Source organism: Euphorbia lathyris, chromosome 5, assembly GCF_963576675.1.
Source record: "Euphorbia lathyris chromosome 5, ddEupLath1.1, whole genome shotgun sequence".
Taxonomy (NCBI): Eukaryota; Viridiplantae; Streptophyta; class Magnoliopsida; order Malpighiales; family Euphorbiaceae; genus Euphorbia; species Euphorbia lathyris.
The window spans coordinates 61,506,621-61,524,978 of record NC_088914.1 but is presented as its reverse complement, the minus strand read 5'-3'; the positions used below and the strand labels follow the sequence as shown (position 1 = coordinate 61,524,978).

The following is an 18,358-nucleotide window of genomic DNA, read 5'->3' as shown; positions in this document are numbered from 1 at the left end:
AAAAGTCTACTAAAACAATCATTCTTCAAATTTAAGGAAAGAATAATTGTTGAGCAACTTTCAAGATGCGCTCCTCAATTCCCCAAATTTGGGGAACAATATAGAACCCTTTTGGAGTTACTCTCTCTATATTTGGCAAATCCATTCCAAAATTTATATTCCTCCTTTAATTTAACACGAAATATCTTGAACCTAATTAGAGATATTATTTCTCAATACCCGAAAATTGACATGGTAAATGCTACACGAATTTAATTCCCATTACTTAAAAGATATTTCTTTTGAATAGCTTTTCATCCATTTGATGATGATATAACAAATTTAGTAAAATTGAAAATGACTATAACAGATACCACAGAAATGAAAAGCCTAACCAGCGTGCAACGAAAATATTCACAGATGCTTAAAGCATACTATTTCCATACAAAAGGAGTTAATTTTAATCAGTTTTACATACTTTACTGGGCAAGTCAAAGCATTGAAGAGTTCTTAGCATCCTTCACATTTTTCTACAGAGCTGCACTCAAGTTTCCATTACACCACTCTACTATGGGCTACAAACATTTTCAAATACTACGTATAACAATCGGTGTAAGCATAGTAAATACTCAAAAAGAAAGAAAACAAGGCAAAATTTCCTCCATCATTGTTTTACATTGTCATAAACAATTTCTTCTTCTACCCCAACCTATGTGTTATCCCAGTTTCTATTTCTGATGTATGTATTCCTCTCAAACTTCAGTAGAAAAAGAGAATGTGGTATGCAATGGGTTAACTTAAACCCATTATCTGTACACCTTGGGTTCCACTTCTTACAATGGCCACAAGTTCCTACATGGATATATCTTAACATTATCTCATTCTTCATCACTGTTATTTTCCTGCTTAGGGGAAGATCGTTTCAATCTCTGAAATATCTCGTCAAGGGACTCCGATGATGAACTATGAGAGATGAGCTTAGTTTCCTGAATTTGGCGTATTGGTAGGAATTTTTTAGCTCCTATATTTGCCTTAAAACTTTGAAAACCATTCTTCATTGATTCCCATTTGGACGATAAACCAGAAGACGGCCCTCCAATTGCGGCACTCGATTCAGAGTTGTCATCAAGCAATGACACCTTGGCAGAGGTAATATTCTTTTCTACAGGCCTATTACTGGCATTAGCATGTCTAGTTTGTTCTCTGAAGGCAGCATATTTGTTGGTCATGGCTTCTCTGCTGCTATTATATCTACGACCTTCTTCTTTTGAAGGTGTTGACGCACTCCCCCTTGCGTCATCAGTGATTAAGCTAGTTGTTGCTTTCATTTCTAAAGGAGTCTTACCCTAAAAATTTCACTTGCGTTAATAACTTACAATATACCTCGGAAAAAACTGATAATATGGTAAACCACATTAGAAACAGATCTTCCACAATTTATTGCAGAGGTGTAATCGAGTACTTAAATGCATGTAAAATATGAGAAACATTTTTTAATTTTGTTTCAAAGAATTGGTAGTTTGAGAAATATAAGAAGCAGAAACCACAACATTTGTTCAAGATGCAAATACTTACCGTAGTAAGGGACTCGATATCCACACTATTAAAGTTCCTTGCAAGTGGAATTACATGCTCACCAAGTTTTTCACCCTGCTCAAGCCAAGAACGTTCTAGAAAAGAAACAGATGGATACATATATCAACTTTCAAATGCACAAGTAGTCAAAATTCACATATATAGAACAAATGAGCCAGATAAAGAACTTGCCTTTTTTTAGGATAATTATTCCTGATGGGTCAAAGCCATCAGTATCATCCACTTCAGTTTGAAATCTAAGTCTCTTCCAGTTCCCAAAGAAAAGAATTAGGCGGTCAAAAAAATTGCTTGCAACCAACAAAGTGTATATAACCATCAGTAGAGGATATATTTTGTTAAATCCATCTCCAAAGAAAGGTACAGTTTTATCAATGTTGCCCATTAGCTGCAAAAAGATTAGAAATACAACCAAAACAAAAAAGTCAATTCTCAAGGAAAAAATAAAGGAACTGACTCGCTTATGGAAACTCTCGCGAATTAATTGACTATCAGTTAAACACCCTTTTAAACATAAATGGTTGAAAAGCACATTCGAACCAAAACACATGGGGGCAGTGTCAAGCAAATTATGAACTTCAAAATCAGAGTGAAAATCTATACAAGATCACACAGGCTCAAGCGCAAGGAAGATACAATTATAGAAGACATCTAAATCTTGAAATACATATGGAAATAAGATGCACATTCGTGACAGACAACTTCTCTCCATATTTCCCTAATTTTCAAAAAGCTATTCTGACTGCATTTTTATATACACAATATTGTTTCAAGTAAGCAATATAGAAAACAATTTCAAGAGACTCATGTAATTAACTCATTTTTAAATTCCAAGATACTTTCTTTGATAGAGATTAGAGAATAATTGCACCAGATAAAGAGCAACGCAGTAAAATCTAATGGAACTTTTATCAAACTCAGCTTGATCAGAATAAATATTTCTAGTCACAGATCACACTATGTAGCTCCAAGCAGTCTTATATTTGATTTCCAAAATGTGGACATTGGTACCCGAGGAAATAGTGACAAAGAAGATTCTAACTTCTTTAAGCTGGCAACATAGTAAAATAGACATATGGTAATTATTTATATTTATTTTTATTTTTGTTTCTTCTGGAACAGATACACATATAGATCAAATGCAGGAATATTACCTTTTCAAATACAGTTTCAGTATCAAGATCAATGAGGTTGAGAAAGTTGTATGAAACTGGAGGAGCATATCGAGCTACCATCCTAAGAGACACGGTAAATGTTAGGTATAAATATCAGCATGGCTGCACGGCAATAAAGATTAAAACTAATTAGTATAAATCTCCCAGAAAACTCACGAGCATATCATAAGCAAGCTGACAGAGCTTGTCCGCCTAGGCGTGAATGAGTAAAACATCAGCATTCCAATTTTGAACAAAGAATAGTATGTGCAGATGCACATATACATCAATGGTACAAGAGTCAACACCTGAGAAACAAAAAAGCAGAAAATAATAAAACACAGAAGTATATGTATTTCCTCTTCTAGCATAAGATGCACCTAATCTTTAAAAGTCAGAGGCTAGAATTCTTTAGCATGGATGAAAATCTACCTGCAGAAGAAGCTCTTCCTTTCCTACAGAGTTTATAAGGATTGAAAAAAGAGAGAGATCAACTCCAGTAGGAAGTAGAGTTGCCTCTGCCAAAAGAATTGCTGCTGACATTACACCAAGTAAAATAGCCAAGAACTTCTCTGATTGCTTTCTTAAGATGCATCGCCAAAAAAATTCTGCAGAACAAAATTTTCTTTTCAACAGAATAGAGATTCAAGAGAAGCTAATAGCCCAAAAAAGTTGTTGACACTGGTCAGTTAAAATTTTAAAAAATAGGGAAAAAAAAGGAGCAAGACAAGATGGAATACGATTAAAATATTGCATAGATAGAAAGTGTTAAAACAAAGGATTATTCACTAAAGTGAAGCCCAGCATAACAACAACAACAACAACAACAAAGCCTTAGTCCCGAAATGATTCGGGGAGTGAAGCCCAGCATATGCACATAAAAAATGATAAAATGTCCAAATAAAACAAAGGACAACACATAACGATATATAATTACAGCATGATATGTGCATATTACACAGTTCCCACAAAAGCCGTATGTCCTGATTTTATGGACCAAATGCACCACTTAGCTTAGTATATTACAGTGGGGGGATTCAGTTTCATAATATGTTTCCCACTCTGATAAGCTTTTTAAAATACTACATCTCATTAGCTAATATCGAACACCTTTATGCTGAAAAAAAACAGCAGATTCATATATTACTGTTACATCCTGGTTCACGTTTCAACAGTTCTCAACTTGTGATATTTTCTAACAGCGCACATGCATAAAATAATCTAACTCCATTATTAATCAAGTATTCCATTTCCAAAATTGTGTCTTGGTGGTTGTTTAAAGGTGGCTGTTTCAATGGCTGACCAGCAAAGATAGTTCAGAAGGACAATATTATGTCATTTCATTCTTTAAGGAATGATATTCAGTCTTTTAAGTTCTGCAACAATCACATTTCCCAAATATAATCTGTCTCTAGTTCAAGCTGGTGATTTAAGTAATTCAGTTACATAATTGTTTTCCAGTAGATCCAAAAAGGAAAAAACCTTAAGATTGTCTTCTTTGAATTTCTCCCAGAATTATTATGCTTCATTAATATTCAGTGTCCCTTCAGTTTCTCCTCAGGTCAGATCTTTGACTCGACAATTTTTATGTTTTCTAGTTTTATTGGAAGCTCCGATTACAACATTAAGCATGTTATCATTCTTTGGCAGAAGAATACTAAACCAAGGACATAATAATATAAGAACCAGGGAGCAATCAAGGTTCCTTTGTTTTCCTACTGCTGTTTAGCAGAATTAAGATTAGAATTCCTTTGTTTTCCTACTGTATTCGATAGCATTAAAACTGCCCCTCTGTTTTTTATGGCTTCTTCTTCATTATTCCTCCAACCAACTTGTTTGTAAACCATAGGAATAAGGTTAGATGTCCCTTGGCACACTTTAGTCACTACATTACCCATCTATATATGTGCACAAAAGTGTAATATATTCTCAACAAATGAGTAATGTCCACCCAAGTGAAATTTATACATCAGAACCCCCCATATGAAGCATATAAACAATAGATGAAGTTAATAGCAAGTCCATCTGCAAGCATCCTGAAAAGACATTATGCCAATTTAAATATATTTTACATTTTTACGTTCATTTATTATATGAGTTTTCTCAATACTGTTATGTTATAGATGAAGTTAATAGCAAGTCCATCTGCAAGCATCCTGAAAACACATGATGCCAATTTAAATATATTTTACATTTTTACGTTCATTTATTATATGAGTTTTCTCAATACTGTTATGTTCTTTTTCTTCTAGATACAGAAGTCCCATAAATCTTTTCCTTGTTAAGTAGGCATTATATGGAGCCACCAAACATGATAAAAAAAATCCATTTTAAATCAAGTGAAACAATGAAGGATAAAACAGATTATATGGAAACCAATTCAACCAACTTGGAACTAACAATATCAATATTCACATTCTCTTAAGAAAAGAAGAAGAAAATTAAAATAGGGAAGCTTTCTAACACATTAAATATAATTATCAGGTTTATCAAGAAAAATTAAACGGATCGAAAATAATCTTTGTAGTACAATTACATACAAGAATCAAGTCATTAGCAGATGCAGTGATTACCTATTGTATCAAGTAGGGTCCCCAATTTACCACTTCGAGAAGGTCTGAAGCTTGAAATGTATTTCCTGTGTCACATGAAAGTACGAAATCCAAACAACAGTTTAGATCTACCGAAAAAATATAACAACAGAAATTGGAATATACTTAAATAAATAGACCAATAAAAATACAAAAAAAAGTTAGAAGCAAACCATCCAGTTGAGCTGCCGCGTTCATAATTCTTAATTGTATCTTCTAGTTGAAGGGCTTCTAAGACATAGTTCATGTACTCGCTACAAATAGTTAAGACACAGAAGTACCAAACAGTTTAGAGGCATTAATAACTTTGAGACAGAAGCATTCTTTGAACTGCGGACTACCACAAAAACAAAATATCCTTGTCATGTTACTCAAATTAACATTTCACAAGAAATGCATGAAGAGCATAACCTGCTATCTAGTTCACATGTTCATGACATGCAAAATAACACAAATCTAGAATATTCCAAAAAATGTAAGGTTCAGCGACACAGTGCCCAAAAAGAATACTTCTAAAAGTATATAGCATATGCATAATGGTTAAATAACGTCAAAAGAAATGGAAGCTGCTCTCTAATTAATCATTTATGTGATGTTTTTTCATTTGAATGGATTAAAGCATAAATTGCACAATAAAGGGATTTATTTATTAACATATGCATGCATGTTGGTTTAAGCATTGCATGTATGAGCGTAGGGCTGTAGGCCAATATACATGTAATATTCATGTGCGTATCACCTATAAGGCAGGAGGCAAATGAACAGACCTGCTTATCCTATCCTAAGCACACACATGCTAACTTACAAACAGTTCCACATTTACAGAAATCTCATCAATTGACAAAGACAAATGAAGGATTTACATGAGAGCAACAGGCATCTTTCTGGAATCTGAAAGATATTGATCAATGCATTGCCCACTTGATTAATGATCCAAAATTCATAACATGATGCTTACCGTAGCACAAGCACTCAGAAAACAGTAAAGTAATCTACTAAAGAAATGGACAGACATTCCCACAAGGAAATGTCCAGCTTATAGACTATACAGTTATTGATTAAAAGCGTTAATGGTCATTGAAGTTTGCGCAAAGTTTCATCAGGGTCACTAAACTTCATTTCGTGCCAATGAAATAACTCAACTTCGCAATTTGTTTCAGTAAAGTCACTTTGACAGTTATCCATCAAACTTACACTGACTGACTTAATTATGAAAACGGTGAGTCTACTGAATGGCTGCTAAATAATCACCACATAGGATCCTTAGATTATTAACTAGGTTACTTTCATTAATTATATATTTTATTTTATTTTTTGTCGAAATGCCACATGTCCGCCATGTGTCGCTATCTTTTTACACATGACAATAATTTGGCAGCCAGTCAATAGACCTGCCGTCCTCATCATCTTTCCTATGTAAAATTTGATAACAATCGGTCAAAGACTTCATTGAAACAAATTGCAACTTGAGTTATTTTATTGACACAAAATGAAGTTTAATGCCCGTGATGGAACTTTGCCCAAACTTCAGTGACCTTAAGTGCTTTTAACCCATACAATTACAGATGCAACAACACAATCATTTATCACTTATACAAAGAATTACGAAAAATAGAAGGCATGAAGGCAAGAAGCAAATGGAGGTTGCGAAAGGGAAGGAGAATCCCAGAATGATTATCCTTTTATGAACACCCATCTAATACAAAAACATAACATTCATTTCACCTTTTATAACGATAGTATCCCTCGCGAGCTCCTCTAAGATGACGCCTAAGTGTTGCCATTGATTTCTCATCTGTGTCATAGTCCATGTCATTTTCCCCCAATTGGCCACCTTGTGGTTTAAAGGATGGGTCTTCTTTAAACTATAAAATATAATAGAATATTAAAAGAAAAAATGAATGAAAATTACAAAAGAGCAGGCAAGGAGGGGAAGAAGGAAGAATAAATACCATTTTGGCTAGCATTTTATCAATAACATCCATGTAAGGTCTCAAAGGATCACGCTTGGACATCTGATTGGATGTTGCCTGAGCAACCTATTGAAGGAAAGCATAATCAATAAATTTGAGGAAGGAAGCAAGCAGAAGACAGTAATCTGATAGTCCATACACTACATAATGGAACAATACAATTCAAAGAGATCGCCTACAAAAGTAGGAGAAATACAAAATGCTCAGAACAAGAGTTGGAAGTTTTTTTACTGGAAATCAGATGATAAATCTGTGATATGAAATAAGAGATGCATATGTGGAGGCATATACTGTTAGGTACCCATGCTGTTTCATGCTTTTGGGGGAACACCACCTTGACAAGGTATAGTTTCCTAGAATATGGTATTTGCTAGGTCATTGTATGAACACGAGATGGGTTACCTAGCTCAGTAATCAGTCTGTCTGAGTAATACAAGGGCAAAGCTTCTGTACAGAGTTTTGGATCATGGAACAAAAGTAATCAGATAGGAGGGCATTTTTTGCCTAATATGGTGGTATAAACAATTTATAACCAGATTTGAGTTGAGCCTACCTTTATATTATAAACAAATGAGGGTCCAACATATCTGGTAATTAGCTGAAAATAATTTTTGTCTAGCCCTAAGAGAGGATAATTGGTAGCCAAAACATATTGACATTCTGGTCTGAAGCTAATAGGCCACCCTGCCAAAAAATTGATAATCAAAGACAAAGATCGGGCCATTCAAATAAGACAACAGAGGACTAGCCCAATAACCATCAATAAATCAGGAGTCAATCGAGTCTCGACCACCCAGTAGAAAAAAGCCTGATAAAACTGTAGGCCAGATACAAAAGAAAGATTCTAGATGGTTTAGACAAAATTGGGCAGCAACCAGAACACTCCTCGCATATCTTATTTTATAATATTCTCTTGGTATCTTAATGTTATCCTAAACCTTACTAACTACATTCGGGTGGACTCTCCAGAGAAAATTCCAACAACCACTTTGACTCATTTAAAACTGATCTATCAAAATACAGTACTCATGCTCCACTGTAGCAGGAAGCATCACTATAGCCAGCAGCTTGTCGGAGTTCTACCAATTACTGAATCACCACTCAAGCAATCTTGCCAACAATTCATGAATCCTAAACCAAATAACTGAACCTATATGACCAGGAAAATGATCATGTTCCGTCACTCCAAGATAACAAATATATTCTGATTAGGGATATCCATATCCTGGATTTTGGTAAAATGGGACCACTAGTAAATTAAGTACTTTAGGACTATGTTGCACGGAAACGGACACCGAGAAACGTAATTTCTAAAAAACATAGGAAACGGAAACGTGTAAATATTAAAAATATAGAGGCATATTTATAAATATTAAAACTATAATAATATATTAAAAAAAAACAAGAACAAAGAACAAGATGAAAAAAAGTCCAAGCTCAATGAGATTCAAGAGACCGGAATTATAGGAGAAAGAAATACAGGTAAGTTCTTTGAATTGAAAGATAAAAGGAAGGAATTATATCAGTTAAATAGGAAGTTTCAATTTTTCTAATTATAGACTGAATAGGAATTGCAAAATACAAAGTTTGAATTTCCAGAATTTTAATCGAAATAGGCAGAGGAAACCGTTTAAAAACTGAGAGACGCATTTCATATTTTAGGTAATTACGGAAACGTGCCCAGAATCGTTTCGTATCAGTTTCCGGGAGTTTCCATTTCCCACATCTGCCGGAAACGCTGAAACGCGTGTCATGATGAGTTTGCATTATAGCTTTAGGATAATATAGTACAGGCAAAGTATACTATGCTGATAAAATCTATTAAAATGATCTGTAGCAGCTGAAACTTTTGGATCCATTACACACCTGTCTTATATGTTATACTATTAAACACTACTGCCCAGTTCGTTTAACTTGTACTTTCCACATTTTTCTATATGTACAACTTTTGCTTCTTTTCCCAATGTTCTTTTAAATAAACAAGGTTTAAAAATCAAGTTGAAATTCCTCAAACAAAGGGCGGCCCGGTCGCACTACGCGTCCCCGCTGAGCGAGGGTCCGGGGAGGGGTCCCACCACAAGGGTGTACTGGGGGCAAGCCTTCCCCTGCCAATTTATTTGGCAAGAGGCTGCTCCTAAGACTCGAACCCGTGACCTCTTGGTCACACGACAACAACGTTTACCGTTGCTCCAAGGCTCGCCCTCTTGAAATTCCTCAAACATGTCAAGAAAAAGTTTAGTGCTCTGACCATTTTGATAAATTTTAGGAGCATGCATATGGTTTAGGGCGCATTTAGCATTCCATATTTTCCTTATTGCTTTGCGCAAAAAAAAAAAAAAAAAAAAAAAACAACGCATAATCTATTTAAAAAAATTAAGATGGGACAGAAATTTCACTGAAATAGAAAGAAGCAAAAACAAAATTAAGAAAGATTATAAGTTTATATACCCCGAACAAAAATTGGAACACACAAATTATCTGATATAAATATGATTTAGAATATCCAGTCCAACTATAGTTGCTCCTGTGCTATTAAAACATGCACATGCGTGGTGCGAGCAGACACCAAACCAACATATATGTACAGTAGCTGAAACTCAGGCGCCTTCAATGAAAGCTATTTTCTAAATTGCAGAAAAATATGAAATGGACACAGACATATATTGACAGCTGCTGAAACTCATGTGCCTTTAGTGAAAGCTATTTCCTAAATTATGCAGAAAAACAGAAAAAGCACAATCTCTCAATCAAGATAAAAAAAAAAACGCACAATCAGAGAATGAAGAAAATTCACAAAAACATTGCTTTTGTCATGTCCTATAAATAATAAGTGACATATTCCCAAGTTTGGGGTTGGAAACTAATAGAAGACTTACTACAATTGCATTGGAAAGTTGTTGATGAGCATCATCGAGTTTGACAGCCATTTTGGCAATCTTATGTGACAGAACTTTTTGACGAGTTGTCCAATCTGCATTTCTCCACAGGCCCTTGGGAATTTCACTCAGACCAAATCCGAGAAGGAAGGCACCTGTAACAAGTCCAAATGTGTTCGAACATGCTATGGCAAAACCAAGTACTCCCCCCCTATACATAAAAGAAGAAAGAAAAATGAAGTGTAACAAATTTTTCACAGGGCCAAATACAAACTTAATCTATTGAGGTATGGCCCAATGTGCATCCATCATTCTTGCATGTTAATAGAACATGGTAATCAATCAATAGCCAAATTAATTCAATAAGTAAAAAAAATGCAGTAGATGCTATGCTGCATGTACAGAAGAAAAGAAGCAGGAGCTTATAAAGTGAATACAGATAGATGAATGAAGTGAGAACCTAAAAACTAAGTGACGCCTCTGGAGACTGAAAAATAATGAAAACAACATTAAGAAACCATAATCTATCCAAAGGAAGTAAATATTAGGAGGTAAGAAACAGACCTTATCTTATGCATCAGGATGAGAAGAATAAGTCCAAAAAGTCCAATAGACCCAACAATTAAATAGAAGACCAAGTTAGCACGTATGCTAGTCTTTAATCTTTCCGTCACAGTAAAGTCTCCTGCATCTTCAAAACCCTGGATAAGGGGCACCACAGCCCTGCTTAGAGATAACATAATTAAGTACATGAGGACTCCAGCATCTACAAACTGAAATATCACGGTACTAGTAACTAATTGGAAGTAGCCTTAAGATGATAACCAAAAAAATGATATGGTTAACATTCTTAATATACTCTCTTTTTGTACCAAACAGAAACTTCCAATCCAGGTTCGTGAAAGGTGATATGGTTTGCTTTTTTAAAAAAAGGGGATTGATTATCAGAATGGGTACATATACAAAATGTGAATTGCCAAATGAAACTGAAACTAGATGTCTGTAAGAAAAGGAAAAATTGTTTCTCATAGAAAACTAATAACCATATACATCTGTCATGAAAGTGAATTTGCTCAACAACAAATAAGAAGTATTATAGCTACTTAAAGAACTGAAATTTATTGTACATGTTTGTGCAAAAAGTCTGAAACTAAAAATCAAGATCATATGCTTATCTATTATTATTTAGTATATTAAGTTAGAGAAATAATATGATCATAGGACATTGAAATATGAAGCTGACAGTAAACAACGAGGATAAAATTAAGGAATATAAGTTTAGATGAGTTATACCAAGTAAGTAAAAATGAACTCCAATATGACCAGCTCCAGAAGAAAGAAACTCCACTATTGTTAACATGATATTTTGTCTGCACATATGAAAAAAGACTCAGCTACATTAAAAAATGCTCCAAAATATTGCACACACTCAAAAACCACCTCCATCAAAATTAAGTCTTTGAACATGATTACAGCAATAAAGAAAAGGAAAGAGAAGACAGCTGAAAACAGTGTCATGAAATTTCAACAGCAAATTATAGCTAGCTCAAAATATCACTATAACAAATTCCCTATATGGTAAGGAAACAGTTAGAATGCTAGTAAGAAACTAGACAATACATTTCTACTAAAAACAATAGCATTTTTGTGTCCATGGCCGTGAACTCGATGTTACAAGACGGGATTAACAAATTTCCTCCTGAAGTGAATTTAACTATGGGGAGACAAGAAAAGGAGAATAAAAAAGCACCATAAGAAATAACATAATTATTATGAACCAGCCTTGTATCAAGGTCTAGGACAGACGCAGGAGAATTGAAAATCAGCTTGAAAGAAAAACAAAAAATGATTGAAAAATGAAGAAAAGGAATCGCAAGTACCGTATAGATATCGGCGGGAACAAGAATAATAATTGAAAGAGCACAGAACCAGGTGTATCCAACGGTGAATAAGACATAGCGAGGCACCTCCGGGCCGGAGAAATATCTCAATGTGAAAATGACCATGCCCAGGGTTAGAGGCAGCGAGATCAGGTAAAACACCCACATCTCTGCTGGTCCTCCCTAATCTCGATCAATGTACGACTTTTCTTTGTTTCGTCTTCTTCTTCTTCTTCTCCCGTTTCTTTATAATAATTTCTGCTTTCTTCTTTCGTTCCCTTTCTTTCCCCACTGTGAAAAGCTTTTTAGACCAAATTGATCGGGACCCGGTGAAGCGGATCCGAAAGAGGTCCGATCACTGCATCCATTATTTGGATTTTTATGTACGGATTTTAATTTGGGAAAATTACACAGAAATTCATCTTTTAAAATCTATTTAAAACTATGTCAAATTATAATTTTAAATTATGTCAAACTAATAAAATCAGTATTTTTAATATATTTTAATGATATGAATTTATAAATTAGAAGTTCAGAATATATTTTCTAGGATTTATGATTTATGAATTTAAGTCTAGAATTTTTAAATTATAATATAAAATTATAATATATAAAAAATAATGACATATTAAGAATTAAGTTTTATAATATGACTTAGTTGTAATTTTTTACTTATGATATTCATGTAATTTACCCTTTTAATTTTTAATCAACTTTCAGTTAAGTTTAGTGTTTAAGTAAAGTTTATGAACCAATTGGGCCCGTCTCCATTTTGGATACAAGTTACCAACCAGAGAACACAGCAAAGAAGGGAAATTTACATTCAAATTTAATTTTAAAAAATTATTTATAACTTGAATTATATAAAACTAAATGTTTGAATTGGGGTCTAAATGTTTTTTTTAAGAGGATGGGTTCAAACCCTCAATATTCCAACTCTAAAACTATAGATGTACCAATTAAGCTAGTGTGCTGGGTCTAATTTTTTAATTAGAGTATAAAAACATATTTTATTTATGATATACGGAAAAATACTAACATGTTAAAAATTATTTTTGATAATATAATTTAATTGTAATTTTATAACTAATTATAATTTTCATGTAAAACCCAATATTTAAAGGTAAGGTGTTTTCTATGCTTACTTTGTTTTTAACAAAATAAGCTTTACTTTGTTTTTTCTACCATTAGATGAGTTTACTTTGTCAAAATTCATCACCATCCAATGGTAGAAAAAACAAAGTAAAGCTTACTTTATTAAAAACAAAGTAAGCATAGCCTAACCCTTAAAGGTATTACACTTAAACAATAAAAAAATATCATTTTTATTCTAAAAATAACAAATACGTGGATTATATAAAAAATAGGGTAAATTCCAAAAAAAAACCCTGTGGTTTGATGTTGTTCCAAAAAACCTTTGTGGTTTGTTATTACAAAAAAAAAGGACTGTGGTTTGCGCCGTTACCCGAAAAACAAAAATAGGCTTAACACCGTTAATTTGCTGACGTGGCACAGGGGTAAAACAGGAAATTCGAATTTTTATTTATTTTTTTAATTTTTTTCCCTCTTCTCTCTCCTCCTTCTTCTTCTTCCTTCTCCATTCTTCTTCTTCCTTCTCTCCTCCTCCTTCTTCCTTCTTCCTTCTCTCCTCCTTCTTCTTCCTTCTCCCTTCTTCTTCTTCCTTTTTCTTCTTCTTCCTCCTTCTTCTTCTTCTTTTTTTCTATTCTTTTTTAAAAAAAAATCCACCACTCGAAGAAATCTACCCTGAACTTATCAGGTTTAAGCTTCTGAGATCCTTATTTGCTGATTTGGCAAATTTCAAATAAAATCCACTTTGCATTCTTGATCAAATTTGAAGTGTACCGAATCAGCAAATAAGGGCGCCATAGACCCAAGGGTGGACAAGATCATCCATAAATCGGCCAGGTGATTAGGACTAAAAGGCTTTGCAATAAGAAGGGTTATTTTTACCAACTGGATAAGACACTATTGTGGGTTCTATTCCCTGGGTAATTTGGTCCAGGTCTGATAACTGTTGTTTGTGGCTCTGCATTTTTCTAATTGGACTGCTTTAATCTGCAAAGCAAAGCAAATTATGTCATTGTCAAAACATGATTCTATATTTGTTAGTCAATGAGTAGTCTTGTATGTATTTTCGGTGTTTTTGAAGGAATGGATAATGGACCAGTGGGAGAAGAATTACTACATCAGTGCAATTGCAGGAGCTAATAATGGAAGCTCATTGGTTGTGATGTCAAAGGGTTAGTCTTAGATATTCTTAGCAATTCTTTGGTTTTAGCTTCTACTTGTTGCAGTTATTGACTCACTTTAATTTCAGGGACCCAATATTTACAGCAGTCATATAAAGTCAGTGATTCATTCCCTTTCAAGTGGATCAATAAGAAATGGAGAGAGGGCTTTTATGTTACTTCCATGGCTACTGCAGGATCTAGATGGGCAATTGTTATGTCTCGTGGTGCTGGTTTTTCTGACCAGGTCTAATTGACTTTTTAAACCTCCACATTTATTTGCTTTTCTTCAAGAGAATTTATGTCATCTTTTTTTCCTTCTTGTCCCAAATTTTAGGTTGTGGAACTGGATTTTCTATATCCCAGTGAAGGAATTCATAGGAGGTGGGATATTGGTTATCGCATTACTTCAACAGCAGCAACATCAGACCAGGCTGCATTTGTTCTCAGCATTCCCCGGAAAAAACCAACAGATGAAACCCAAGAGACTCTTCGAACTTTCCAGAATTCTGGAATTTTCCAGAATTCTGGAAATTAAAAAAAAAAGATGAAGAAAAAAAAGAAGAAGAGAGAGAGAGGAAGAAGAAGAAGAAAAAAGAAGAAGAAGAAGGAAGAAGAAGAAGGAGGAGGAGAGAAGGACGAAGGAGAAGGAAGAAGAGGAGGGAGGAGAGAGAAGAGAGAAAAAAAATAAAAAAAATAAAAAAATTTGATTTTCCCGTTTTACCCTTGTGCCACGTCAGCAAATTAACGGTGTTAAGCCCATTTCCGTTTTTCGGGTAACGGCGCAAACCACAGTCCTTTTTTTTTGTAATAACAAATCACAAGGGTTTTTTTGGAACAACATCAAACCACAGAGGTTTTTTTTTTAATTTACCCTAAAAAATAATATTACAAATTAAAAATTAAAATTCCTAAAATATATTTTAGCCTTTTCTTAAATACCAAACACTATAATCGTTTACTAATCAAACCAATCTGAAATTTCTTTCGTAATAAAATTTTATCTCCATACAAACTCTTAATAAAAAAAAATCACATCGAAACAACATTTTCAACTATGATCCTTGTACTCTCATAATAATTTGCATTCTTTAGTCTCATTCGACTTCAAAAACATAGATTCAAAACAATTCTAAAAAACACCTAGTCACAAAGCTCGATAAACAGAAAGATAGCAAAAATGGAAGAAATTGCAATTTTCATATATACCAACTATGTACATGAATTAAAGAAAATAAATTCTTAAGTATAACATCAAAAACATTTCAAGATCATCTGTATATAATATAAAACAGTAACGATGGAACTGAGGTGTCACTTCCTCCTTTTTTAATGATAAAAAATTTAATATATTAATTTTAATTTTATTATGTATATTTATCTATAAAAATATTATTTTATCTCATATATCTAAGAGTACTACAGAATTTAAATTAATCCCTAAAATCTCTCTAATTCTCTACATATCTATATATAATATAAAACAGTAACGATGGAATTGAGGTGTCACTTCCTCATTTTTTACTGATAAAAAATATAATATAATATATAATATATTAGTTTTTATTTTATTATTATATTTATCTATAAAAATATTATTTAAAGTAAATGTGAAAATCAAATAATAATATTTAATTTATATAACACATTTATGTCATTAATTGTAATTATTAGATTGTATTTTTATTAATATTTATATATTAAGATGAATCCGTGCATCGCACGGGCCAAAAACTAGTTAAGAATAAGATTGCTTCAATTTAGGGATAAGACCAAAAACTTATCAAATCAATCTCAAGACAATTTTAAAAATGCTCTAAATTCAACAAAAGTGAAAGAAATCATATAAAAATTCATAAAATCCACTGTAGCCCATTTTAAAAGACATTGAAACTCTTAACAATGTTCAATAAAATTCAAAATGAAATTTTGTAATTTCACATCAATTTCATTAAATTTCTCATGTTTTGAAATTGAGGAAAAGTAGAAGGAAATGATAAAATCTATTATTAAAATTAATATCAAACTAATATAAAGTTAAATTAACATAACGAGAATAATTACATATGAGTATATCCTTATAAAACAAAATCACATCAATTTATCACAATTTCACAATATAATAAGATAACTCAAAGTAAATGAAAGTGGCCGAAATGGGAAGAAATCAAATGCAACTTACATCACAAGGCCACTCTTTGGATCATGTGGTGGAATCGGCTATGCTCCATATATGGCGTGGAGACAGTTTGGAGATTGTTCATATATTGATAAGGTAGAACACTATGGAAAATATGCTTGAAGAGTGAAAAGGTAATCATATATCTTTTTTCATGTATTATTTTGATTCAATGTAATAACTCGGGGAAAAATCCTTGATCGGAGCACTTCCCTGTGAGGCGCCGTTGGGATCGGCCGGGGACACTCCGATGCCAAAGTCAGTAAGGAAGATCAAGAGAGCAAACTGAATTGACAAAGGGTAAGTAAAAGTGTACCTTGATAGCCTAGGGATGTAGGCTATATATAGCTAGGAAGTCGTAACCATCAGCAACTAGAAGGTCTCCATTAATGCTCCATTAATGACGGTTACTGGTTACCTTTAAGCTGGCGGTTAGCTAATTGATAGCTCATTAATGGTCTTTATGGCCGAGTCGGCGGTTAGTTGTTACTGTGATGAATCAGGTGAAAGAGGAGATTCGCCTCATAGGTTCGCCAGCGGATCTCACTGAGCTGAACCGAGATCCGCCATCCGGTTCTTCTTGTGGCGTTCTCAAGGTGAATATCCCTTTTGGTCCTTGGGATAATATTCTGTCAGTAAGATGAATATCCCTTTTCGTATTCTTTGATCCGTCAAGGCGTATGTACGCTCTCCTTGAGAGCTATGGCGGGTCTCCGCTACTTGCTCTCATCGGGCGTATCTCGTTATGGCGTATCTCGCCATGGTCCACGTGGCGTGGCATAATGCTAGAGACTCCTTCCTTTTCCTCATTATTTGCATATTCTCTCCTGCATTAATTATCATTAATTCCACATTAATCATGTATAAATATCTCTTTTAGAAGGAATAATGGTTTGCCATTATTTCTATTAATTTTTCCTTATTCCTTATTCAAGAATAATTTGGGTTGTTATCAGAAGCCCCCCCTAAAGGTATAAAAAGCTCTTTAGGGCTGTCTAAATGGTGTTTTATTTTTCTATCTTGGAGGAAAGTGGACCCGCCCTAGATGGGGGATCATATATGGAAATGATGCGCCTTTTGGGGCTTCCTTATGCGGGATCTTATGAACAAGATCTGCCCTATGTGGGATCATATATGGATATGATACGCTTTTAGGGGATTTTGCTTCTTCGTGGATAGGTGGCCAACCGTATCCATTGTTAGCCTCTAGGGGCTTCTTGAGAGGTATATTTCCTTTAGAAAGGGAATAACCCGCCCTTTATGGGACCATTTGTTCCTACGACATAGGATTATGATTCGCCTTAGGGACTTCTTTTGTTCAGTTCTGCCATATTGAGGAGAATGACCCGCCCTTAGGGATCAGTGAGAATGATCAGCCATTTAGGGACTTTTGTGCATTTTGTGGAGGCGAGACTTTGTTATTTCTATGATGAAGATGAGGATTCATTACTTTGATGAAGACGAGGCTTCATTAATTGGATGAAGACGAGGCTTCATTGATTGGATGAAGACGAAGCTTCATTGATTGGATGAAGATGAGGCTTCATTAATTGGATGAAGACGAGGCTTCATTGATTGGATGAAGACGAGGCTTCATGAATTGGATGAAGACGAGGCTTCATGAATTGAATGAAGACGAGGCTTCATTAATTTGATGAAGACGAGGCTTCATTGTTTGGAGATGAAGACGAGGCTTCATTACTTGGATGAAGACGAGGCTTCATTATTTGGAGATGAAGACGAGGCTTCATTATTTGGAGATGAAGACGAGGCTTCATTACTTGGAGATGAAGACGAGGCTTCATTACTTGGAGATGAAGACGAGGCTTCATTAGTTGGATGAACCCTTTGCTTTCCAGAACTATTTTTACTAATGCATTATAT

At 34.1% G+C, this 18,358-nt stretch overlaps 2 protein-coding genes across 2 annotated transcripts; one reads left to right on the top strand and one right to left on the bottom strand.

Annotated features, from left to right (window-relative positions):
• Nucleotides 1–433: 433 nt before the first annotated feature.
• Nucleotides 434–12,332, bottom strand: LOC136229359 (uncharacterized). The gene is made up of 14 exons (XM_066018087.1): nucleotides 12,047–12,332; nucleotides 11,460–11,536; nucleotides 10,731–10,889; nucleotides 10,167–10,377; nucleotides 7,270–7,356; nucleotides 7,043–7,182; nucleotides 5,491–5,571; nucleotides 5,300–5,364; nucleotides 3,159–3,334; nucleotides 2,904–3,034; nucleotides 2,727–2,808; nucleotides 1,747–1,960; nucleotides 1,555–1,649; nucleotides 434–1,325 (listed from the first exon to the last, which is right to left on the bottom strand). Exons 1-14 carry the CDS (start codon nucleotides 12,212–12,214, stop codon nucleotides 858–860), a joined length of 2,154 nt encoding a protein of 717 aa, XP_065874159.1. The 5' UTR covers nucleotides 12,215–12,332; the 3' UTR covers nucleotides 434–857.
• Nucleotides 12,333–14,099: 1,767 nt separating this feature from the next.
• Nucleotides 14,100–14,833, top strand: LOC136229843 (casein kinase 1-like protein HD16). The gene is made up of 3 exons (XM_066018725.1): nucleotides 14,100–14,307; nucleotides 14,385–14,542; nucleotides 14,633–14,833. The coding sequence occupies exons 1-3, from the start codon at nucleotides 14,226–14,228 to the stop codon at nucleotides 14,831–14,833; spliced, it is 441 nt and encodes a 146-aa protein (XP_065874797.1). The 5' UTR covers nucleotides 14,100–14,225.
• The last annotated feature ends 3,525 nt before the right edge of the window (nucleotides 14,834–18,358 follow it).

What these genes read in the sequence shown, in the direction of transcription:
- LOC136229359 (XM_066018087.1), bottom strand. Translation starts at nt 12,214, where the DNA reads ATGTGGGTGTTTTACCTGATCTCGCTGCCTCTAACCCTGGGCATGGTC. An exon ending in CGCGGCAGCTCAACTGGATG is followed by an intron (nt 5,365 to 5,490) that starts GTTTGCTTCTAA and finishes CATGTGACACAG; the next exon opens with GAAATACATTTCAAGCTTCA. An exon ending in AATAATTATCCTAAAAAAAG is followed by an intron (nt 1,650 to 1,746) that starts GCAAGTTCTTTA and finishes TTTCTTTTCTAG; the next exon opens with AACGTTCTTGGCTTGAGCAG.
- LOC136229843 (XM_066018725.1), top strand. Translation starts at nt 14,226, where the DNA reads ATGGACCAGTGGGAGAAGAATTACTACATCAGTGCAATTGCAGGAGCT. An exon ending in ATTGGTTGTGATGTCAAAGG is followed by an intron (nt 14,308 to 14,384) that starts GTTAGTCTTAGA and finishes CTTTAATTTCAG; the next exon opens with GGACCCAATATTTACAGCAG. An exon ending in GTGCTGGTTTTTCTGACCAG is followed by an intron (nt 14,543 to 14,632) that starts GTCTAATTGACT and finishes CCCAAATTTTAG; the next exon opens with GTTGTGGAACTGGATTTTCT.